The sequence below is a fragment of the Cyprinodon variegatus genome, unplaced genomic scaffold (genome assembly GCF_000732505.1).
Source record: "Cyprinodon variegatus isolate N-32 unplaced genomic scaffold, C_variegatus-1.0 Scaffold443, whole genome shotgun sequence".
NCBI classification, from domain to species: Eukaryota; Metazoa; Chordata; class Actinopteri; order Cyprinodontiformes; family Cyprinodontidae; genus Cyprinodon; species Cyprinodon variegatus.
Genome location: NW_015150896.1, coordinates 489378 through 513534, shown reverse-complemented (window position 1 = coordinate 513534; position 24157 = coordinate 489378). Strand labels below are relative to the sequence as shown.

General features: G+C 37.5%; 3 protein-coding genes across 6 annotated transcripts in view; all 3 read right to left on the bottom strand.

The window, feature by feature from the left end:
• Positions 1 to 795: 795 nt before the first annotated feature.
• Positions 796 to 7680, bottom strand: LOC107093725 (5'-AMP-activated protein kinase subunit gamma-1-like). Of its 4 annotated transcripts, none has more exons than XM_015388940.1 (13): positions 7533 to 7680; positions 7406 to 7445; positions 7159 to 7259; positions 5898 to 5979; positions 5761 to 5819; positions 5395 to 5455; positions 5256 to 5310; positions 5037 to 5133; positions 3542 to 3707; positions 3422 to 3459; positions 3168 to 3314; positions 2896 to 3087; positions 796 to 1016 (listed from the first exon to the last, which is right to left on the bottom strand). In XM_015388940.1, the coding sequence occupies exons 1-12, from the start codon at positions 7548 to 7550 to the stop codon at positions 2971 to 2973; spliced, it is 981 nt and encodes a 326-aa protein (XP_015244426.1). In that variant the 5' UTR covers positions 7551 to 7680; the 3' UTR covers positions 796 to 1016; positions 2896 to 2970. The 4 variants fall into 4 exon arrangements, with proteins under 4 accessions (XP_015244426.1, XP_015244425.1, XP_015244427.1 ...); XM_015388939.1 differs by having other exon boundaries at positions 5037 to 5163; positions 5410 to 5455; XM_015388941.1 differs by having other exon boundaries at positions 5410 to 5455.
• A 2302-nt stretch (positions 7681 to 9982) lies between these two features.
• On the bottom strand, positions 9983 to 14479 carry cnppd1 (cyclin Pas1/PHO80 domain containing 1). Its single transcript, XM_015388932.1, has 8 exons — positions 14290 to 14479; positions 13739 to 13841; positions 12987 to 13068; positions 12339 to 12459; positions 12089 to 12217; positions 11945 to 12006; positions 11677 to 11794; positions 9983 to 11573 (listed from the first exon to the last, which is right to left on the bottom strand). Exons 1-8 carry the CDS (start codon positions 14350 to 14352, stop codon positions 10977 to 10979), a joined length of 1275 nt encoding a protein of 424 aa, XP_015244418.1. The 5' UTR covers positions 14353 to 14479; the 3' UTR covers positions 9983 to 10976.
• A 1448-nt stretch (positions 14480 to 15927) lies between these two features.
• The window catches only part of abcb6 (ATP binding cassette subfamily B member 6 (Langereis blood group)), a 10781-nt gene continuing 2551 nt past the window's right edge, over positions 15928 to 24157 (bottom strand). The window contains exons 4-20 of the mRNA XM_015388933.1: positions 23915 to 24104; positions 23742 to 23834; positions 23466 to 23658; positions 23264 to 23385; positions 22898 to 23007; positions 20975 to 21040; positions 19586 to 19711; positions 19432 to 19508; positions 19293 to 19356; positions 19132 to 19217; positions 18992 to 19049; positions 18801 to 18905; positions 17853 to 18027; positions 17659 to 17771; positions 17402 to 17496; positions 17104 to 17172; positions 15928 to 17021 (exon numbers count right to left, since the gene is read on the bottom strand). Coding sequence (XP_015244419.1) covers positions 16862 to 17021; positions 17104 to 17172; positions 17402 to 17496; positions 17659 to 17771; positions 17853 to 18027; positions 18801 to 18905; positions 18992 to 19049; positions 19132 to 19217; positions 19293 to 19356; positions 19432 to 19508; positions 19586 to 19711; positions 20975 to 21040; positions 22898 to 23007; positions 23264 to 23385; positions 23466 to 23658; positions 23742 to 23834; positions 23915 to 24104 — 1902 coding nt within the window. The 3' untranslated portion in view covers positions 15928 to 16861. The remainder of the gene's footprint in view (positions 17022 to 17103; positions 17173 to 17401; positions 17497 to 17658; positions 17772 to 17852; positions 18028 to 18800; positions 18906 to 18991; positions 19050 to 19131; positions 19218 to 19292; positions 19357 to 19431; positions 19509 to 19585; positions 19712 to 20974; positions 21041 to 22897; positions 23008 to 23263; positions 23386 to 23465; positions 23659 to 23741; positions 23835 to 23914; positions 24105 to 24157) is intronic.

The following is a 24157-nucleotide window of genomic DNA, read 5'->3' as shown; positions in this document are numbered from 1 at the left end:
AAACATTCTGCATAAAATTTATATTTACAAATAGCCTACTAATATCTACATAAATTGTTTATTTGATAAGTTTTTATTCAAATTGTTACTATTTATCTATTTCACTGAAGACTCCCAGATGACTTGCAGAGACATCCTTTTCTCTTTACCCCATATAACACAAAATCTAGTTCTGAAAAGAGCAGGAATTCTATATTTATCGTCTTTGATGCTAGTATATTGATGTGTATAATTAACCACAAAAAATGTAAATGTTCCGAATATATAATCCACTGGAGAGTATTACTGCTGCCACCATCTGTATTAAAAGAAAAATAATGGTAGGGGTGGGATTGGCCAACCCTGGCCCCCCATTTAGCTCCGCCCCTGCTTATAGGCTAAACAGGCCATTTACAGTTTATTAAAAATGATACACATTGTCATAAATGACATTGTACTATTATGTATGTTTAAAATTAACAATAAATCTAATTTTTATAAATATGCTAAAGAGCTATTTTCCTGTGAAGGATCTACACACTCCTTTGGTAGATCCTTATTATTCTAACTTGACGTCCTGATAGGGGCCCACAGATGGGCGGAGACATCATAAGCACCATCACAAATAAGGAGGTAAAAATGGTCACATGTTCCTTGTTTACTGTGTTAATAGGGGGTGGGGGGGAGTTGGTGCAAAGTATGAGTGTGTCACCATGTGGTTAAGGTTCCTGCTTGTTGTATATAGCTGTTTATTACATAGTAATGAATGTGCATGTCAAGAGGCAGGATCAATAAAACACATCTGCATCAGTTCACATGGATTTATTATGATCCCAGTAGATTATGCTGAGTAAACATATTGATCAAGGTGTGCAAACGGAGTCTGTGTGGATTGGATATCTCAGGAGCTAACGGTTACGTCATGAGAGTCTTCTTCCTGGATGTGAAAACACTCAGGTTGTGGATTGCCATCATTACTGTTACAGTAAATGGCACAGTCAGGAAATATGCCCTTTCATCATCTCTCCTTTCATTTTCTGAAAAATACAAATTACAAACATTGCAAATGAACATACAATAAATACCAAAAACATTAGAGCCTTTTTCACATTTTCCTCATGTTACAAACACAAATTTCCTTTTATTTTATTCTTAAATGTGGCAGACTGACACAAAGTAGAGTGTAATTGTAAATTTAATAGAAAATGATACTTGGTTTTAACAAGCAGAAACCTACAAAGTGAGACACACCAGTTTAAAAAACCTTATACCCCTAAATAAAATGCAATGCAACTGTTTGCCTTTAGTATTAACCATTTGAAAAGGATAAAAATCAATAATAATGCCTAAGAGCCGCTATAGAGGTGAGTTTCTATTCTTTTCACACATCTAGTGACTTACAATTTATGGCCATACCTCTTTGCAGAATGGCCATAAATCGGCAGTTTCAATTAAAGCACAACTATGACATAAATAGTGTTTGTAAATAGTAGTGCTTTAAGTGGTATTAATGCATACAAATATTCAATAGAAACATACACAGATTTATCTATTGATATATTGTTTTTTTTGTGATAAATCCAACAACAGATTTCAATAAGCTCATTATGGTTCCATTCAGTGAAATTTATTTATTCTCAATGTGGCCTGGCCTCAACAAACCTATGTCTCTTTAGCACTACTATTCTACCCAGAGGCAGCGCTTTGCTCACTCGCATTACACATCAGTTTCCAGGGCCCCAAGTACCTGTGAGGCACTGAAAACATTGGGCTTGGAAAAAAATCCTAATTATAGAAATCAAAATAAGGACAAATTTACAACAAAATATGTAAAGATATTATTAGATGCAATGCAAAAAAAAAAAAAACAACAAAAAACAACAACACAATGTTGCAATTAATCCCTTTTGTTTTTTGATTTCTCATTTTAAAACCCTCTTAATCTCGTAATTTTTCCCCACAATTAGTAAAAAAAAAAAAAGGTAATCTTGTGTAGAAGTATATGCTCCATTGTTGAGGCAAAATTTTTTTTATGTTTTTTCAAGACTTTAATCTCTCCTTTAATTTATTACAGCTGTTTTTAATTGTTAGCATTTAGAAGTTACTTTGGAAACAAATACAAATGAAATGGCAAATTTAGCAATATTGTTTATTTTCAGGTAGGGGGCCTCACACAGTAGTTGTGCTCATGGCTCCTCAAATGGCTAGCACCGCCCCTGATGTCATTTTATATCTGATTGTCACAGCTGTTCATGCAGCATCAGCCTTTCCAGGTGGATGCATGAGTGTTAGCTTGCATCAGAGCACCGTTTCCTTGTAAAGGACTGTTCAGAGCTCTGCTATTATCATTCAGCCAGGCATGCACCACGCTGTGATTATAGTTCTCTGCATTTCCTCACTCATCTGAAACTCCTACAGCCCCATGCATGTACAGAAAGTGTGTTGCATCGAGCCAATGGGATTCTCCCAACACAATTTTCTTGTCAACAAATATGCTACTTAAAAAGGTAGGTGTTGCACACTGGAAAAAAAAGTGGCAGTACACTGAGGGGTAACAACTTTTGTTTTTGCATATGATGAAATAATTATTACTGTTATTATTTTTTGGTCTTACCTGACCAGAAGATTGCTGCTATATTGTTTCATAAGCCTAAACATCTGCCGATCGTTCTCCCTGAATGGCTCCTGTGTTCCTTGGTCTTAATGATGCGTTTTGTTTACATGTCATCTAACAAGCCCTTAAGAACCCCACAAAGCAGCTGGATTTATACCAAAAAGCGATAGAGAAGTTCTAAAGGAATCTGGTTGCACTGGACTTTATTTAGGGATAAAAGGGAGGTAAATAAAAATGTACACTATGGTACTGAGAACTAGATGTTGAAGGGTTGTTGGGGATAGAAAAGCTTAAGAGCCTACCTGCCTCGGTACAATGCCAGGCCTCAGGCCTGCACAGGCAGTAAAGCAGAAGAGAGAAAATGCTGTTGTTTACTCCTAAGACAGAAGAGCATCGATACCTGCAGGCGTGAGGACCAAAGCCTGCAGCAGGTCAGATAGAGAGACAATGCCCTTCACAACGTCAAACCTGTCCACTAGGACCAGCCGGTGGACCTGCAAGAAAAAAATATGTTTTTTTTATTCTTCACCTGACCTCCTGATTTGATTGCAAAACAAAAAAACGCCCCACCTACCTCAGATTTAACTATTCGATCTATGACCATTTCTAAAGATTCCTCTGGAAAGCACTTGATCACACCCTCAACACAACATGTGCGTCTGTGAATGGCTTCCTGCATCGTCATGTCCAGGTTGTTATAGGTCTTCTGGGCTGCAAGATTCTGTTGTGAAAAAAGAAAAAAGAAAAGCTAAATCCCTCAGAAAGTCAGCAGCTGAGTCATGTGGGAAACAACAAAGCCTTAAATCAGATGATTTCTGCTGTACTCACGATGACATCAAATCTTGAGTAGAGTGCCACCACTCTGCCTGAGATAAACAAACAGTTCAAAGCTTATACAAAGAGCAGATAAAGTCAGAGATGGAAACGCTGATTTTAAATAAGAAATACCTCGCTCATCCACCACAGGAAGTGCAGACACTCGTCTCTCTACAAATATAGACAGGGCTTCGTAAAGCGACGCCGTTTGGTGGACTGTAGCAATGTTCCTGAACGTTCCGATGCCCAGCTCCTGGACCGGCCTCTGAAGAAACGCAGGTTTGGGCAAATTTTTCCCCTGAAAATATATCCAGAAACCGTGAAGATTTCCTCTGTTCTTATGTTGATTTAGTACATGAAGGTAATTATACAATAAAAACAGAAATGTTAATACAAAAAGCAGTTTTCAAATGATAACTATATTTATTTAGGAAAAAAAAAAGCTCAAATGTGTTCAGAAAAAAATAGGGTATAAAGCCTTGTTCTAAAGAAATTCAAAAACAGATGAGGAACAAAATAAATTACATTTATAAGACTTACAAAAAAGTAAAAAAAAACAACAACAAACCACTGGACTTTCTTTTCCAAGTTTGAAGACGTTTCACTTCCCACCCACAAAGCTTGCTCAATTCAAAATATCTGGAGTCGCGTGAAGATCCAGGCTTTATAGAGTAGCCCCACAAAAGCATTGTTTTGGCTTAGAAAACATGCAAATTGAACCGAAAAAAAACAGGTCCACCCCTTAATAATGGGGAGTCGTTGAGGTCGTCGTTGGCCTGCAAAACCCGATACTGGCCCATGCCTCTGTAAAGGGGAGTTGTTTGGGTCGTTGTTGGCCTGGTTCAGTTGGCATGGCGATGAGGATTGAGATGATAGCAGAAAGGAATCAACTCTATTGCTGCGTTATTGGTTTTCAAGAGCTGAAACCCCCTCTGTTTAAGGTTGGTTTTTCTCTCTTAACATAAATGGCTTCCTTCACACCCCTTTCAAACCACCGGTCTACTTTGTCCAAAATGTGAACTTTCTGGTCCTCAAATGAGCGCCCTTTGTCCATAAGGTGTAGATGTCCAAGTCTTGTCCGGAGGAGGCCATACGTCTGTGGAGAGGTTGTTTGGTTTCTCAAATATAAAGATCAGAGCATTCCTCACTGCACTGAACAGCATACATCACTCCGCTAGACTAAAGAGCCTTTCCAAGCTATCTCTAATATTCTTTATGATGCAGTATGATGGAAACTGATGGAACCATGGAGTTTTTAAGCTTAAGCTGAATTGAAAATAATCAACCTCAAATTCACCTGTGGATGGCGTAAAAACAACTCAATAAAGGGTATGAGTGGCTTAGTCAAAGAAAACCCTGAACCTGTTGATATGGACTTCCTTAAACAGGTTGCAAATACTATCCAGCTTAATTTAAAACCATTTTGCACAAAGACTGAGTGAAAATTCATTTTAGAACTTTTACATCAAGCCAAAGTTTTTTAATTAATCATTTATTAAATGTTAAAGAGGCTCTTTGATTGATTCTGGTAATCTAATCTAAAACATTGAAATGACAATAAAAAAAAAAAAACAAGCAAACAAAAAAAAACCTGAAGAAATGTGTGAGGGCAAACACAACAGCTTACAAATATGTGTAGAAACTTGAGGATTCGCTTGTGAGTCAGGATGTGCAGAACATTTCCAGACTCTGGGTCGATGACGGGCAGTCTGTGGATTTTGTATCTGAGTAAGGAATAGATGGCATCAAAGAGGCTGCAACCGGAAAAGCAGAGAAGCCAGTGACATTTAAAGGTTTCGCAGAAAATAAGCAAGAAATAACAATTTTTTTTTTTTAGTTTTTTTACCTGGCCTGTGGAGAAATACTGATAAGGTACTGAGTCGGAGACTTCAAGTACACATCTAGATTGGAAAACGGGAAGAACTCAAATTGACATTTAGTTTGATTTCAGCTTAAAGATGATATTGTTAGTGGTAGTTATTTACTTCGAAGGGAATCACCTCTCCATGTTTCTATCTTATGGCTCTCCAGTCCATACATTTGGACCTTTGGGAGAAAAAAATAGATGATAAATGACATTAATTGAATCAGTATCATACTGATGTTATTAATCAGTACATTTCAATTAAGCACCATTTTGGAGCTAAGTTACAGTAAAACCAAAATACACACGTTTAATAAAAAAAACACAAATATAATACAAAAAATATAACAAATGTACAGTTAATAATGATCTACAGAGAAAAGATATACTATAAAGAAACACACATATGTAAATTAAAAAATACAACAGGACCCCCTCAAAACATTGACCTTAAATTGAAGTTAAGCTCCTTTGTATTTGTGCTCACCATGGGTGACTTGTAATAACAATGGAGGATGTTGATGAAATCAGTAATAGTCAGCATGCCTGTGGAAGAAAAGGATTCACATCCAAGCTCTTATATGAGGCAACGGTAAAAAACGCATCTAGAAGAGAATGTCTTACCCACAAATCTCTGCAACTTGCTGTCCCATAGAGGTGCAGCCCGCAAGCCATTTGCCACCAGGGCAAAAAAGGCTTTTTTCACCTTTGGAGACAGCAGCATAAAAAGTCGTCAAACCCTTTATGCCTGTTGTTGCAAATATGCAACAAACTGTTTGTATTATGCAAAAAAAAAAAAAAAATGAAAAAATAAAAATAACATGTTTCCCCCCAATTGCAGTTATTATACATTTAGTGCAGACCTAAGAAGATTTTGCAAGCACTTGTTTCTGGTCCCTGACAGTGTAGTGTAAGGTAACGTAGGCTGTAGGCTCGAACGTCCGCCCTAACCCCTAAATCCCTCAATCACTATATAGAGCTTGGACTATATAGTGGACCTTATGGCAAACTCAGTTAAATTACCATTCGGACAGATGATCTCTACTTTTCGCTCCTCGTTGGTCACGTACGTAACTCGTCTCTCCACATGATGCCTGCTCCATCTTTGGTATTTGTCGTTGCTGCCGGGTAGCGACAGCGGGCAGCTGTGATAACAAATCCTATGATGCTTTGTGAGGAAAGACCTCCGCACAAAGCATTCTGAGATATATCTGCTCGTCTAGTGACCATGGATGATCACTACTTTTCAAGGTGCATTGTGGGAAATTTCAAGTCCACTACTTTTTCATCCACTAGACATTTGAACTCTCATCTTAAATGGCATAATCACTACATAGGGCCCTATATAGTGGTTAGGGTGGACATTTGGACACAGCCATAGTGTCAGGCCTCTGGGTTACAAAACAGGCAGAGATTCTTTTGAATAAAAAAAAAAAAAACTAAAACACCAGTTAGTGCGAAAATTTTTGGTTAAAAAAAAATAACTTAACATTTTGATGGAGCAAGTCAAATCCTAGCGGATTAAGGGATCTTAGGCAGTTTCTGCTGTAAAACCTAGAAATTCATAGGATCTGGGAGAAGCAGTACTATTCCCAACTGCTAGACGTTGGTCGATTCCATGCACCATGTGAAGAAGTCCTTATAAACATTGACATCTAAATAATCATCAGTAGTCCTCATAAATGGTTATTTTTTTAGGTTATATGTTAAATGTCTGAGTTTGACCAGAAACATGCAGAAACTCCAGCTTTTTAACAACATTCCTTTTTTCCCTCACTTTTCTAGATAAATGATTTCTAGTTGCGTTTGGAACAAAATGTGCACTATTCATTACACTTAATGGAAAAAAAAAAATAATATGGGAGTGCTGTATATTAAAGTTTACCTGTAAGGTTGTGTCAAATATGACCAGCTTGCAGCTGATTGGAATGGCGTCATAGCAATTGTGACTCTTCATGAAATTCACATACACCTCAGCATCATTCTCTAGGAAAACCCACAGCAGCTCATCAGAAAGGAAGCCAAAGCATGATGCATGAAAATAAATACAAATACCAGCTGGCAACAAGACAGTTATTAATATGAATTAACTGTATATGCACAATAAAAACATGGCAGTCCTTTAAAAGTACCTTGTTTCTTTATCTTTGTTTGCTCTTGTGAACATGATACCTTCAACAAAACAAACGCAAGAAACCTCTAAATTCTTAAAAATCCAAAGAATTTTTTAGAAAGTGTCCAAAGAGAAGCAATATTCACCCGTGTTAGAGGCTCCATTTTCCTGTGCGTCCATGGAAAAAAAAAAGCAGGTCTCAAATGACGGGGACTGCTTGGTTTGTTACCCTTTCCTATAAAGCACTTGGGTCTATATTAGGAGCTCCAGAGCGGTATGTGTCCGGCTGGTGGCAGAGGAGGGGAGGGGAAAAAGGAAACTGGCACAGGTTCAAGGGGAGGGACTGCCTGTTTTCTCCCAAATCTAGACATCTGTTCTCATGTCTGTCAACAGTTATTGTGCCTTCACTGACATCCAGGACATTGTGTCCTTCTACAACTCTTCTCTTTCCTGGTGAAGATGTGTAAAACTCTTACAAAGAAATCTTTTGTGGAATACAATAGGCCTTCGCAGCGCTTTGCTGCTCGGGCCTAATAAGAAACTTTCGAAATACAATAGGCCTTCGCAGCGCTTTGCTGCTCGGGCCTAATGAAAATTTTAGAAATACATCATATCTGATATAAAGACCTTCAGTTTATTTATGCAGTGCCATAAAAGTTTCTATCAAGGAACACCAGCTGGTTGCATGGAGTCATTGACAGGCATGAAATGCTCCTTCTGGGTGAGCTCGCAGTGACGATTTCCGCTTGCGTTTTGTCATCGACTCTTCAGCAATCCTTCACACCGATCATGCATGTGGCGATGGTGGAGAGGAAAGACTTGTTTTTGATCAGGCAGAAACCTTCAGCAGAACCAGGCTCATAGCAGGCACACCATTTTCTTTGGGTGTTTTAATTACATACCTCCATTAAGGTTCCCAGGGAATCTGGAAGAGAATCATCCACCCTACTTAGCAATGGGCATCAGGCCACTTATTTAGTCCATGCAGAGTTTAAGAGACTTAACACGTATATGTTTATGACTACATAATCATATGGTTTCTCCAAACTTCTTCCTGTTTTTGATGGTAAGACTTATGCTCTTATGTTTCTGTTTTTTAAGAGTAGCTAAGATTAAAGGGCTTCTATAAAATCACATCTGTAAATATGCTTCTTACCAGATGTGCAATACTGCACAGGTGAAATAAAAGTTCCAGTTCACTCAGATTAGAGCTATAATAATATAACTTTCTGACCATATATGGGTTGGCTTTTCTTTTATATCTAGGTCACCCAACTTCAACCCGTTTTATACAGCAAACAGCTGCTAACATGTTTTAGCCGACTAATGAAATCCCTGTATTATAACCAAGCTTTCATAGATATGATCCCATTTACAAAAAGCTAATGGTAATGTTGAAATTGTATTTCTTTAATCCTCAAACGTTGCACTTTGAATATAAATAAATCAAAACCTAGGAAATAAATGGACACTGTACAAGAATTTAAATATTTCTGCAGATGCTCAATTTAAAGTAACTCCAACTGATGATTTTTGGAATAATGGAATACATTTATAACATTTTGGGATAACGGTACAGACACTAATTGAGAAAAATGTTCCTTCTTCACTTTTTGAATTATCTTCAATTTTTGAATTATGGAAGCTGTGCTTCCATAATTCAGTGACCCTTTAGAATTAAGGGCAATGTCACCTGTATCCAGTCTGAGCATCTCCTGTCCTGAGATTCTGTCCAACTAAATATTTCATAATTATTAAAAATGACAGATTATAACACTTGGAATATTTTAGTTAACAATTATTACTCTCCAAACAGTCCTTGGTGATAGGAATATTGCACATATTGATAAAACAATTAGTTGCATTTTAAATGTATTACACAGCTTTAGGATGAGATTCACAAACATCTAAAAACATATTATTTAGGAGTATTAAAATTACATCTCATGGCTACGTTTTCATCAAAATCATTAATTTGACAAAAGTAATACACCCAGAATGGTGCAGAATAAATGATTAGTTTTATCAGGGAAAATAAAAAGTATAGAAATGTTTAGTAAATTTTGATGGGTCCAAAATATATATAAATATTAGGTTGGACATGAGAGGGAGCTCAAGTATTGGCAGATCCTAGTAGCTCCATGATCGAGATGAGAAATTGTTTCTTCTTTGCCTTAAATTTCTCAAAAATGTATAATTTCCAATAATCTTTGTTAAATATCTGCCATAGGAAATCCGTTGCATCTTAAACAACCAAGTTTATTTGCATTTTAGCTTTACAAAAAAGGAAAAACATACAGCCTTTTAAGGCTATTTTTTATATAGTACATAAGTTAGCTCTTTATATCATTTTTACCCCCTATTAAGAACCATTGATGAGCAGGTTGAAGATGCCCATGCCAAATAAAGGTTAGCATTAGCGGACCTGCTAACCTGTTCTGAGGGTAACAGGGTAAGACATCACCTTTAAAATATAAGAGAGCATAATGCACTTTCAGTCTAAAGCTTGGAAGTTGAGGGTTAATATAAAGAAAAGAAAAATATCACTCTTTAGAAAAGCATTTATTAGTTTCATTGTTTTTTTTGCATACCTCACTTACAAATTTAAATGTTTTTCTTCTCCAAAATGTATCAAACCAAAAACATGCCTTTTTTTTTTTTACATCCTAGTTCATAAAAATAGTTTTTTTTTCTCCTTCTGTGGCGTTTAAATGCAAAAGAAAGCAGCAATAACCTAATCTAATGGTGTATTTCCGCAAAATGTGCAAATTCCAGATCGCATGAACCTAAAACACTTCAGTTAGCCTCTTGTTGTGCCAGACAGAACCAATCGAGCCGCAAAGAAAACCCAGAGGCAAAATCTTCAATGCCGACCTTTAACCTACTAACAGGAATATCTATCTTTAAGATTGTCACATCCTATTACCATTGTGAAATATGGTGCAAAAATAAAGAAAATACTAGATATTAAAGAAAATTATAAGATGATGTCTTATTTCAGGTGCCTTTTGATCTACAGATGATGCTTTAATTCAGTAGTCTGCTTCCATTCTCCTATCCCTTCTCTTGGATGAAGTAAGGCAGGGACAACCCCAACCTATATGGTGTTACAAAAAATAAAACCAGTGCTTGCAACCTATCTGATGATTCCACTGAAAAATAAATGGTAACCCTAGCTACACATAGCAAAATGAAACGCCTAAATTGGTTGTTCCTTTCTTACACAGCTGGTAAAATAAAAGCTTTTAACTTTAAGATATGCTTTAGCAACTTTTAAACACATACACTCACCTCCCAAGCAGTTACCATCATTACAATTACCGTGTATAACTCAAAACATTCAGAACAAACCCTGCTCATTCCCATACGAAAGCAATCTTCTCACCTTTTTTAGTTCTTTTAGTAGATATAAAACTAAAGAGCAATAATCTCTGCTGCATATAATTTCATTTATCACTGCGCTGTGAAAAAAAATCCAATTTTATCCTTGAAAAAGTGCCTCTTTATATTTGTATTCTAAAAACGTGCCTTTTTTTAGACAATGGTGAGTCAAAAACAAAGTGTTTCCAGCATGAATTAGAGTGACGCCTCTAGCCAGGCATGAGCAGAGCTTGATATTTGTCTGCAGGCAGCAGAAGCTCAGGACGGCAGGGTGACAGGTCGACGGTCGGAAAGCTCCCGATTTGTGAGTCCAGACTGGATCCTGCAGAGGGTTGCCATCCCGGCTGACGATGGCTTTTAACAGGACCGTTGTGAAGGAGGGCTGACGTGTTTCTAAATACACAATGAAGATTAGGAAGGTTTCCAAAACAGCCAAAAGAGGAGGAACTTTCCAAGTCAGACTTATGTCCAGGATGTCCACGACCACCAGAGGCCAAAAGGGAACCCCAAAGACACAAAATTGAGCTTTTCCTTGAAACCAAAGGGGAATTTCTCTGTCTTTCATGTTGGTTGGTTTTAAGGGAACCAGAGTGACTGTTCAGAGACTTATTGGTCAGAACACAACAAGGCAGGCGGTGGGCTGGAGCTTTTGGATTGGAAGTCTGGATGTGGGTGAAACCGATTTCGTTAAACGAGGGAAGCAGGGATTGGTCACCTCTGGACAAACTGAGCTGGTGCACGACAGCGCTGCTGGCAATAAGACCAGCTACACTGGTTAGGTAGACCAGGCTGAGCATACAGGAGACCTAAAAAAAACAACAAAGATGCATAAAATGTTTTTAACCTTTTCTCATCCGTTTCAACAATACTGTTCTTTGATTTTAAATTGTTTCCAAGCAGGTTTCTAACCTTTAGAAAGTGCTGATAGAAGGCAGTGAGGGCGTGACTCCAGGCAGAGTGATCCAGCAGCACACACAGGTCTGTGTAGGTGAACCAGCCACGTTTCATTCCTTGCTTCACCGCAACGCTGCAAACAAAAAATAAATACATTTACCCAACATAGAATAGCAGATTTAAAGTATTTAAAAATAAATGTAACGACCTTGTCGGAAAGAATGCAACTACATTTTATAAACACACAAGAGATAAACTTTGTCAGCTGTAGATTTGAACAAACCTGGTTTCCAGCTGGCTGAGTAAATCAAAGAAGTCCTTTGGTTTGGTGAAGAGGCTCCACTCCTTGAGAATAAAAAAACAACAGGGTGAAAAGCTCCATCCAACAAAAACGCATACAGAAAAAAAAACACAATAGGTCACTTACAATGGCATTCAGGAAATTCATCTCCAGGTTGTTGATAGTTTCGACGTCCAGTTTCCCAGCTGCTCCCCACTCATCATTAAAAACCTCCTCTTCCTCACCTTCATCATACAGGTACTTGCTGGCAACCATCTACAAAGACAAATATGAATCTCATTAGTCAAATCTGCCTTAAAAACACAACCATATTTCCAACAGATGCTATTAATAACACTGCTTTATATTTACAGTGATATATGATGCCCAAACATACCATGGAGATCAGGAAAAGGTCAGATGAGGAGATCTTTTGCAGGTACTCGGGATTTCTGTGTCGAAGTCTTTCAATATAAACCAAAGCGAGCATCATGGCACATGGAGAGATGCAAGCCTCCCTAAATCAAGAGAGAAATATACTTAATAATAGTTATGCTGCTATAGTCTTAGACTGCTGGAGGACATAGGGACCGTTTTTCATTATTCTATCTCTACTCTCCCACTCTGCAGAATGTGTTAGTTCAATATCTAACATTATGCTCTCTCTGTGCTTTTTCTCATAGTAGTATCATCTGGTCTGTTCCTGTTTGGCTATGAGTCCATCTTGAGGAGAAATATAAGCTGCGCTGCTGCCATCAACACCTTTTTTATAGATTTTCAAGCTCGGCCTGTTTCTCTGACTGTGACTAGCTGGATGTTCTCTCTTTCATCCTCTGTCATGGGAGCTGGCTCAGAGCTCGTCTGCCTCGCTGTGTTTTTCCTTAGATAGAAAACTTTTAATCAATTTGACTGTATGTTCTGGTTGAACTGTGAAGTGCCTTGAGATGACATGTGCTACGAAGTGATGCAGTTGAATTTACAATAATCTTTTGAAAATAATGACGAGTGCAGTGTTTTAAAAAAAAATGTGTTTGAAAAGACAAACCTTGCAACATGAGCTGCATATTTCTTCTGGAGCTTCCGGATTGGACTTGGAGCAGACTTTTGGAAGATTTCAACAGCAATATCTGCAAGTACAAAGTCAACATGTCAGCCATCAATAATTTTAATCTAATTATATTCACACAAACCTCACAACACGTGAGTTTCCATTACAAAACACTAAAATAAGCATTTATTTGAATGAGATGAAAATATGCTTTGATAAAATTACACCGGATTAGGGCCGCTTACAACAATTATTATGCAAATCGATTAATCTGTTGATTATTTTCTCGATTAATAATCGGACAGCCAATGGTTCCTCAAAAACTTTTTATAAAATTAAACCAGGGGGAAGCTAAAACTTTTCAACTTGAGGAGTTCTGGTAAGAGGATATTCCCAGATGATTTATTTATTTTTTTTTTATCTTAAATGCAAAATGTTTATATCTTTTTTTTTTTTTGCAATCTTTAGAAATTTAGTTTAGTACAGCTTTTCAGACAGTAAATGAACATTAAATGAATATTGCTATAATAACTGATTTAAGTGGGTTACTCTGTCAGCTAAAGGCATGTTTTAGTCTCTATATTTCAGTTGACAATTAATTAATTAGGAAGTTAGATTATGCTTATTTCAATTATCAAATAATCACAATTAATCTGATCAAAAGTTTTAGCCGTAGACTAGATAAGCTAAACAGAAACATTAAAGCCTCATTGAATAATGCCTGATGCAAATCTAGGTTACTAACTCACCTGTAACAGGGGCAGATAGGGCATCTAGTGACACATCTTTGTCCAGGCCATAGTACAGTCTTTTTCTCACTCGCTCGGTCAGTTTTTGATGTCCAGGAAGAAACTGCAAAAACAATAACATGAGCTAAAACGTGGGAATCAAAGAACACAGAATAACACTCGTCTGGGAAAATAACTAAACATCATTTATAAACATAAACACATAAAGCTAAATGTTCAGAAAATGTCTGTTTCGCAATGTAACGGTGTGCAGGAAACCATCTGTGACAGCAATTAACCACAACCCACGGTGACGTCAGTTAGCGCGCTGAGATAACAGCTAAACAGCAGCCTCCACCCACAAATAACTTCATAGTTTCAATTTTGTAGAGTAGAATAGTAAATATTTAATGCAATAATTAACGTTAGCGTGTAGTTTTAAACCCAAGAAAGACAGTTAGGTATGTTTTTCCTTATAAGGCAGTCAAGAGTTGTCGGTTATTTTCATCGGCGAGCTAACGAGTTAGCGTCTGCTAGCTTAGCGCGTGACCTAGCAGGATTTTAGCTCATACCGTGAACTCCTGGAAGTCCGAAAACTGAAACGTGTGCTCGTTGAATAAAGCGTTGAAATCCATAGTTACTGTAAATTAAGCATTAGACCGTTAAATTTGGGGGAGAAATAAAGTCTGCCCGTCCTGATCCCTGCTTCCTGCCAAGCTTAACTTGGCTAGAAACACGCCCTGACAGAGGACGTCCAGACAAGACCCGCCTGGTGTTTACTTCCGTTTCCAGGCAAATGAAGCCTCTTGGGCAGCAGGGGGCGCTGTGGGCAAAGACAGAGCCCTCAGTGACGGAGGTGTAGTTTTAATAGAAATTGGTGCCATGTAAATAAACTAATTTGATATACATCCGTATATACGTAAAGATGAATACATATGTACATATTTTATTCAATAAAGTTCAACGTAACTTTATTTAAACTAGTTCTATTAAATTTTCAAACTTAGTAAAAAATGCAAAAGTTTGTCAGAGGGTTAATTTCAAGAAAAGTAAAATATCACTTTTTAGAAAAGCATTTTTTTTAGTTTCTTCATAGTTTTTTTTCTTACCTCACTTACAAATTTAAATGTTTTTTTTCCCCAAAATGTATCAAACCAAAAAACATGCCTTTTTTTTTTTTTTTACATCCTAGTTCATAAAAATATGTTTGTTTTTTTCTCCTTCTGTGGTGTTTAAATGCAAAAGAAAAAGCAGGAATAACCTACTCTAATAGTATATTTCTGCAAAATGTGCAAATTCCAGATCGCATGAACCTAAAACTCTTCAGTTAGCCTCTTGTTCTGCCAGACAGAATTAATCTATTCATTTTTTCAACTTAGGAAAAAATGCAAACGTGTCCATGTCTCATCTAAAGTAATTGTTCATATTTATTAGAAAATGAAATGAAAATAAATTGATACAATTATCTACTTTTGAAGGACTGTAGCAGGTAATATTTAACCTTATGTCTGGGATTCACCTATTTGTTTTGATCTTTAAATATAAAAAATAAATTTTCTACATTTACCGAATTAACTCAGTCTTGTTTTACATATTTTGAAAAAGGTGTGTATAAGTCAACAGCTATTTTGTAAAAAGGGGTTTCATCTTAAAATCCTTCTCCTGGCAACTTGAAAACATTCAGCATCATTGTTTTGCTCTAGTTTATCTTCACTATCCCTCTACTGGAATTTGTAGTTCCTATCATTTAATTTATTCAGGTAAATATTGAGCCTCAATTTCTTTTGAAAAAAAAAAAAAAAAAAAATCAGGGAAAATATTCAGCAAATACTGGAGGCTAGGCTGCCTGTAATGGTACCCCCCTCCCCCCTTTTGCAGATGAATATGTATAAATCCCGTTATCAAATGTTTGGAAATTTCTATACATACTTTGTTCTTCAAATAGCACACTAGCTTTGGAATGTTAAAAAATGCACTAAAAACCCAACTAAAACATATTACGGTAGTAACATTAATGCAAATCTGAGATTACACCAATAGCAACAGGTTTCGAGGAACTTGTTATTTTGACATCCATTTTCCATTACAAACTTCTAACAGCATCTTCCTTTTTCTTAAGATTCCTACTTTTCAACTATGATTCAATGAGACATCCTCTCCATAAAGTTTAATAAACAGCCTTGAACCTGTGAAAATAGATATTTTTATTGTTTATAACTACATGGCAAACATTTCCATAATCTTCACATAATGACATATACATTTTTAGCTGCACAGGTCAATGAATGAAGAAAAAAAAAGTCTTTAGAGATAGTGCAGATCTCTGAAAAGTGTACAACTCCCTTTCACAAACAGAGTACCAATAGTTACTTGGATGTCAATTCTTACTGTGAGAAGTGAGATTTCATAACATGTTTTCACTGCAAAAAAATAACTAGGTCTATGAAAGTATAAGAAACCAGCATTTTACCTGAAATGGATGATAAAGCAGTAGACGTGGAGGATTTTTCTGTACAAACTCTACCATTATGAGGATAGAGCGACTATTACAACCGACTATGATAAAGTGAACATTTATACACCTCTTAAAAACAGTTTTACATTAAATAACAACTGTCCGAGTTAACATATAAAAGAAAATCCCTGATGGCTTGTAAATCTACCCTTCTCTTAATCAAATTAATCATTCATTTTTTCCTGAAAATGAATTATTTTTTGAATTATTCCCTTAGATTCTTATTGCGTGTATGTCCAATAATGAATGTCTCAATAAGAGGGGGTCGTTTTTCAAAACAGAGCAAATGCAAATATAAAAACAGAAGTCAAAAACAGCTAAAAGTGCTGCAAACATATTTTAACTTAAGCCTCATATATCTGAAGATTGTTCATTTTCCTTTTACCAAAACCTTAGATAAATAATCTCAGCTTTGATAAGTATTCCCATACATTCGAATAATAGTGTTACATCAGTTTTTAAAGGCACCTTCCTTTTTTTTCCTGACCTGACATTGCACACATACTTGCAAAATTCCTAAAAATAAATAACAATCACCTCGCTCTGTTCCTTTTAAACAAAGCATCAGATCTTTGAAAGGCAGACTACAGAAAAAAATAACTTTTTTCTTTGTCAACAAACTGATACATTCAATGCCCTTGTTGGGTGGAAGAGGAGGACGGTGGCTGGAGTTTCTCAGACTTGCGATCCTTCGCTTCTGTATCTGATGAGGAGTCTGAGTCGTGGGCCTGCTGTTGCTTCGACCACATGTCTGCATACAGACCTCCTTTGGACAGCAGCTCTTCATGTCTTAGAAATGAGACAGGGTTAATATTTACTCCCGACCTGCTACCCAGCAGAACCAAGGGAGAAAAAAAAAAAAAAAACCTACCGTCCTCGTTCAGCGATCCGACCCTCACTGATGACCAGAATCTGATCCGCACCGATGATGGTGGACAACCTGGTGTATGAGGGACAATAGAACGTAAACAAAAGAACAAAACCAATCAGAATATTATGTAAACAAAGTTCCAAAAACTTTAAATTATAAAATTAAAACTTCCTCAACAGCGGCCAGGCTTTAAACACAGAGTAGAAAACGAGAAACAGGAAGGAAAGGAGGGGATGGGCCTTTAAAAGACATTTTAATAATAACTATTGATCACATCCAAGCCTCGTCTTCCTCCCACCTGTGCGCTACGACGACGGTGGTGCGGCTCGTGCACACTTTAGCCAGAGACGCCTGGATGTTGCGCTCGGTCTGCGTGTCCAGAGCAGATGTTGCCTAAAGACAAACATACGTTTTATTAAACAGCTTGTTCTAAAATTTCCATAAAATATTAAATTTGAACATCAGGTTAATAGGGACAAGTGAATATATTACATTGATTGATGTTGACAAAAACAACAAAAGCTGATGGTTCTCATATTGCAAGTAATCAGATACCTCATCCAGTAAAATGATCTGAGGCGCTTTCAGGATTGTTCTGGCGATAGCAACCCTCTGCTTTTCGCCTCCACTCAGCTTCAGGCCTCTCTCACCAACCTGCGTATCGTAGCCTGAAAAAAAAGAGGTTAAAATAAAGCTCTGATCAAAAGCAAATTACAAATCAATTACAACCTGCAGGTCCATCAGGTTACCTTCAGGGAAGGCCATGATTTTATCATGTATATCCGCAGCTATAGCTGCCTCCTCCACCTCCTGGTCGGAGGCGGTGATGCGACCGTAGCGGATGTTCTCCTTGATTGTGTCGTTGAAAAGCACGGTATCCTGGGGAACCACACCGATGTGAGCTCGCAGAGATGTTTGCTTAACCTGAGGAAACAGGAGGTGATGATAAATTAACTATGTAGCTAAAGCTAAATAAAACCTCTGGTACTGATAAAAAGAAAGTCAATATTTGATATCAGGAAAACAGATTTCTCCTCAATCTTCAAATGTAATCTCTCCATTAAAAATGGCTTGGGCTCCCAGATTATGTGAATGGAATAAAGCGAATGGATAAGGAGACAGAACTGTTCATGATGCTAATACATTAAGATGAGAGAGTTAACAGCCAGACCAAAAAGGGCCTTCTATGTTAGCTCTTTATTTTTCCATTACCCTTAAAAAAACAAAACAAAAAAAACACCGGTTATTTACCACAGATTACATTAAACCGCAGATAAAATATAAATTTTTGCTTCATCACTCTCAACATGAAAACATTGACTGATAATATGGAGAAAAGTGTGACTTCTGCAATATACCAATATTTCAAATATTTCTCACAAGGAGCGACACATTTTGTTAGAAAAAAAAAAAAACATACGTTGGTGCAAATTAGAGTGAAAATGCTGGTCATAAGGAGAGTAGAAATTAAAACAACTCATAAAGTTGTTCATTTTATGGACTCAGATAAAACCCTTGCTTCTATTTTTGTAAAGATTGGACAACGCGTCATGTATTAATGGTCAAATTTTGCGTCAAATGCAACTCATGGCACTAAGACAACACTTTTTTTGTTTTTACTTGTGCAAACATATAACTACTGTTGCTTCATCTAGAAAATAAAATAAAAAAAGAATAAGTTGTTACTGAATCCCTACTTTTGAGATATCCTGGCCATCGATGCGAATGCAGCCTCCCTGAACATCATAGAAACGGAAAAGCAGACGAATGATAGTACTTTTCCCAGATCCTGATGGTCCAACCTTAAGAGAGAAAAACAAAGTTTACTATCAGCGTACAAAAAAAATATATTATTGATTGGAAATCTCTTGATTTAAAATCAACATACCAATGCAACAGTCTGTCCTGGCAGAACAGTGAAGGAAACATCTTTAAGAATCTCCTTTCTGTAAAACAATATAAAACTTTTATTATATCTGCACTTATTTAACAAGATTGAACTAAAAATGAAAGCAAACATGAACAAACCCATTTGTGTAGCTGAAGTAAACATGGTCAAACTCCACCCTTCCCAGTTTATACAGCAAATTCCCTGCATTTACTTCATCTTTCACCTGCAGACAACATGCAAAGTTTAGAGGAAACACAACAACAACCAGTCTGACTGCGCCTCACTTTTAAAAACATACCTCTTCGTCTTCCTCAAACAGTTTGAACATGCTTTCCATGTCGATGAAGGAATTTTGGATCATTCTGCAGGAAAAAAAAAAACAGATTAGAATTTTAAAGCTTTTTTAAGCTTCAACTGCATCTAAAGCCTTGTTTTACCTGTAGTAGGTTCCAAACCAGTTCAGAGGGGTGTAGAGTTGGATGATGTAGGTACCGAAGAGAACAAAATCTCCAACCTTGGATCAGAGGATTGTCATTGTCACAAGAAGAATAAAATACGTCAGGATATGCTGAGAATGAACAGAGTCGGCACCTTAAATTTCCCCTCTGTGACAAAATAGGCGCAGAGTAGTGAGCCGGCCAGCAGCCCGGATCCGATGATGAGGTTCTGGGTCTGATTGAGCAAGGCGAGGGACGCCTGAGTCTTCCACTCTGAAGCCTAAAACAAGAGAAGACAGGAAACGTCTAATCAAAGCTTCAAAAGCCATGTCGAGACAATTTTCAGGAATGCAAAATGGTCATTCTGCTGAATCTCAAAACATTAGTTCCCATTACAAACACAAACTTCTGGGCGTGCAGGTGGCGCAGCGGTTAGCGCGCACGACCCACGTACAGAGGCCTTAGTCTTCGACGCGGCCGACCCGGGTTTGAATCTGACTTTTGGTCCTTTGCCACATGTCTCCCCGCCTCTCTCTCATACCCCCTTGCCTGTCAGCCTACTTTTGAAAAACAACAAATTTCTGTTGTTTTTTTTATTGGGATTTTAGGTGGAAAAGTAACAAATATCCAAAGGGAAAAATAAAATATAAAAAAATATTCGGTATTAGAGAAAAGCTGGTCAAAGTAAAAAGATAAAATAATAAGAATCAGTATGGCTGTAAAAGACTTGAGGTGAAGGTTTAAAACAGAACTGCAACCTATTGGTTAACATCAGAAAATGGCCTAGTCAAAGTCTAGAATTAAACCCTGCAGAGAATCAGAAATTGGTGTTAAAAAGGGAGGAGCGGTGGCGTAGAGCTTAGGCCATAGAGCTTCGAATCCTGAGGTTCTGAGTTCGAGCCCCACTCCCACGGACTGCCACTCTGGGTCTCTGAGCAAAGACCTTAAGGCCTGGTTATACTTCTGCACCAGTGTGTCGCAGGTATGACGCAGACATTTTTGATTTATGCTCAATTTTGAAGCGTGGTCTAGGCTATCTTATTCCATGCCACAACGCAAGAGGGACAATCATGAACTAGCTGTGGGTCTAAATACAGCCGAGGCGGTGAGGAAATGGACGCATGTTTGTCTGACAACGGAGGGATATGAGGGCAAAAAATAGCGGGGATACAGGTGGAAAAAGGGTCCCAGCGTTCTCGCACACCTCGCTCTTCTAGCTGGTCCATCTTCATGAGCCGTTTTCCACAATAGTGGTTAGGTACCAAACAGGAAATACGCATAGTTTAGAGCAGATGTAGATTGACCTATCAGAGGCCTCCTGTCTGCGACTATGTGTTGATCTACATGATTAAATCCCAATAAAATACACTCTTTGTTTTTTGGTTGTAAAACAGAAACTAACTGCTAGTAAACGTATCTGCATGTACAGACTGAGAAGGTTTGTGTTGATAACAATCTGAGCAGTGGAAACAGGCCCTGATCCCCTCTGACAGGTCGGACTAATTTTAAACAACATAACAAAGTGTAACCAGCTTGGACTTACCTGATACTTCAAGATGGCGTCTTCAAAACGGCTGACCTCATAGTTCTCTGCGTTGTAGTACTTTACCTGCAGAATGACAGCAGACCCTTTATCCTTCAAATCTGGCATTACAGTAAATATCGCTGCTAAAATAAATCAGATTTTATTTTTATTTTTTACCTCTACATGTTTTGACAAAGAGAACAATCAGATGGGTGTGCCTTATAGTTTGCATTCTAACAGGTTCTTCAACTGAACCGCATATAGAAACACTTTTCTAGGTAGAATTCCTTTCCTAGCACAGATCGTTATTTGGTCCCATTCCAAACTCTTTTGTTTTTGTTTCTTTTTCCATTTTAAAACCTGTTTTCATGTCCATTTTCCATCACTTCAATGTTGTCACACCCTAATGGGCCTTAAATAAAACCATTTCTTACTTCAAAGTGATTCCAGTAGTTTTTGAGCTTCATAAGTCCATCCATTGCTGTTTCCCTGCAATGGATGGTAGCATTGCTGTGCTACTGCTATCATGCTTATACGTTTAAATGTCTCTCAGGTTTCTAAATCTGAGGTTTTAAGTAAAGAAGAAATTGAATATTTAGAAGATAGTTATTCTTTACTCTATGTTGTGTCATTCATTAAAACCAATGGAAGTAGAATGGACCCTCAGCATGATGCTGCCACCACCATGCTTTGCAGCCGGAGTAGAAACTTTTTATTGTTTTTTTCCCCATTCGCCTCATTGAGTCTTGGGCATGTGAACAGCTACAAAGCTCAGTCCAAACTAGGTGTAAAGTTTGGATCATGGAGATTTTGTTTCTAGATTCAGACAATCTGAGAAACTTGAACTGGATAATGGCTCCACCACGCATCAAAATTGCTTCTTGAACGGATAGCAGCCTAACATCAGGATTCGTGATTAGCACAGATTATTTTCCCTTTAAATTTTAAATCTATCGAATATATCTGAAAACCGTCCAATCAAAATCAACGTTATCGGTTTTGTCGTGATGAGGCGTCAAACATCAAACCAGATTTAAGCTAGAACCTAAACGACTGCATTAAAAAACAAGTAATCTCTCTGCAGTATCTATCAAACTGTTAGTCACGCTGTAAGAATAATATTAAATCATTACGAATCACACAAAAAAAAAAACATGTGCATCAATTTCCATCTTTTAAAAATAACAAATGTTATTTTCGCCAGCCTTGAAAGTAATTGGTTCAAATGCAAAAAGTGAAAATAAAACGTTTCCTATGATGGGACTATGTAAAACTGTTCTGCAAAAAGTGAAAATAAAACGTATGATGGGACTATGTAAAACTGTTCTGTGACAAGAGCATGCCCACATGGCATAAAATAATACAGTAATTCTTTCCCCAGATTTAATTAAAAATAAGGAGTCCAATAAAGCAATGAAAGTAATAGTTTATATAGGTTAGTATTAGGGCTGAAACAATCGGATTAATCATGATTAATCAATTCTTAAAATAATCGCCAACTTCTCAGTAATCGATTAATCGTTAACTGGAGTACAGAGTCTGTAAAACATGCTTTTAGCTGACAGAGAGACCCACTTAGAGCAGCAATTATACCAAAAATGTGGAAAAAATATGTAAATATTTGGCATTTTGGATTAAAAAAACACCTTTTCTCCTGTCAATGTGCTCTATTCTGAACTCCACAAGTCAAAAAGTTATAGTTAAACAAAAAGTTATAGTTTCACCTGGTTTGATTCTGTATAAAATCATCTTTAAGGAACCTAATCTGATTATTAATCGACTAATCGAAACAATAATTGACAGTTTAATCGATTATCAAAATAATCGTTAGTTGCAGCCCTAGTAAATATGTTGCTGTCATTCTTTATCTTAAAGAGAAAATCTATTTCAGATTATTTACAAAACTTTGCTCATGACCAAGATGGGAAAAGTTTTCTCTACCGTCTCAAAGTTCAACAGGGAGTCTACAGCCTTGGACTTGGCGGCGTTGTCCTGCTGATTCATGTCTCGCCTGTACTTGGTTCTCCACTCGGTGATGATGATGGTGAGAGCTGGAAGACATCAATAATTAACCCAAACATTTGTAAGGAAGTGTTTAGGAGACTCAAGTTACAGGTTATGATTCAGCAGGGAAGAAAAACTGGGTAAAAAAATGGCCTCCAGAACCACTTCTGACCAAACAAAAGTCCTTCTTTCATTACTCAGCAAAAAAAAATAAAAATAAATTTGAAAAGCACCTTTCTGATCACCTAGACTTTGGGGGAAAACATCCAGTGGAAGAATAAGAGGAAACATGATAGGACTTACTGAGGTAGAGTGTCATGCAAATGAAGACGATAAGGCCGAACCAGGCGTTAAAGTAAGTGACGAAGTAGATGATGGAGATGACAATATCAGCAATGGTTGGGAAGATGCTGAACACAATGTAGCTGTAAAAAGAAACAGATTATTAGTTGAATATTGTATAAGATAACCACTGATTACACAGAAGACATGAACAACTATAGACCTGAGCAAGCTGTTGATGGATGAGGTGCCGCGGTCGATGCTCCTCAGCACGTCGCCGGTTTTGCGGCCCAGATGCCAGCGCAGAGAGAGGGAGTGCAAGTGGGCAAACAGACGAACTTGGACCACTCGGTTGGTGTACTGCTGCACCCGAATCCAGAGGAACGAGCGCAAGTTACTGACAAACCCAGAGGCACCTCAAAAATAATAATAAAAAAAAAAGGTCAAACAGTGGAACGCTGGATAAGAGACTTTTGTCCAAATCAGGGTTCGTATTTACCCGCTCCTCCACCCTGCAGGAACTTCAGCCCAACATATACACAGACTGTGGAGGCCACAGTGCGCCAGCTGCTGCCATCAGTTAATTCATTAACTGTGAAAAAGAGCATATGGTTCAATTTTATTCCAACTCTCATTGCAATTGCATACAGCCAAAAGATGAGGCTCACCCACCAATATTTTTATAATAGATGGGAACAAAGACGTTAATAACTCGCTCAATTCCCAGCAGTCCCAGACAGAAGAGAACCAGGAGCTGCAGAATGATGTTGCCACGGGGCCACATGTAGGGAACCAACAGGCGGACCTTTTTCCTGAATCCCTGCCAGGTGGATTGGTTCTCCTCTGTTCTCCCCAACAAGTTCTAAAAAGCAGAAATCCATTCAATATGAAAAAGTATTCACACCCCCTGGAGTT

Bases quoted from the DNA above. Each gene is read 5' to 3' on its own strand.
- cnppd1 (XM_015388932.1), bottom strand. From the start codon at position 14,352: ATGGATTTCAACGCTTTATTCAACGAGCACACGTTTCAGTTTTCGGAC. The intron at 12,007-12,088 runs GTAAGTGACCTA...TTTATTCTCAAG, and splicing joins TGAATTTCCTGAATGCCATT to GAGTGGAGCCTCTTCACCAA. The intron at 11,574-11,676 runs GTTAGAAACCTG...TGTTTTTTTTAG, and splicing joins TCTATCAGCACTTTCTAAAG to GTCTCCTGTATGCTCAGCCT.
- LOC107093725 (XM_015388938.1), bottom strand. The intron at 5,980-7,158 runs GTAAACTTTAAT...CTGTCTCCAAAG, and splicing joins TATTTGACACAACCTTACAG to GTGAAAAAAGCCTTTTTTGC. The intron at 5,311-5,394 runs GTAAATAACTAC...TTTCCAATCTAG, and splicing joins GAGAGGTGATTCCCTTCGAA to ATGTGTACTTGAAGTCTCCG.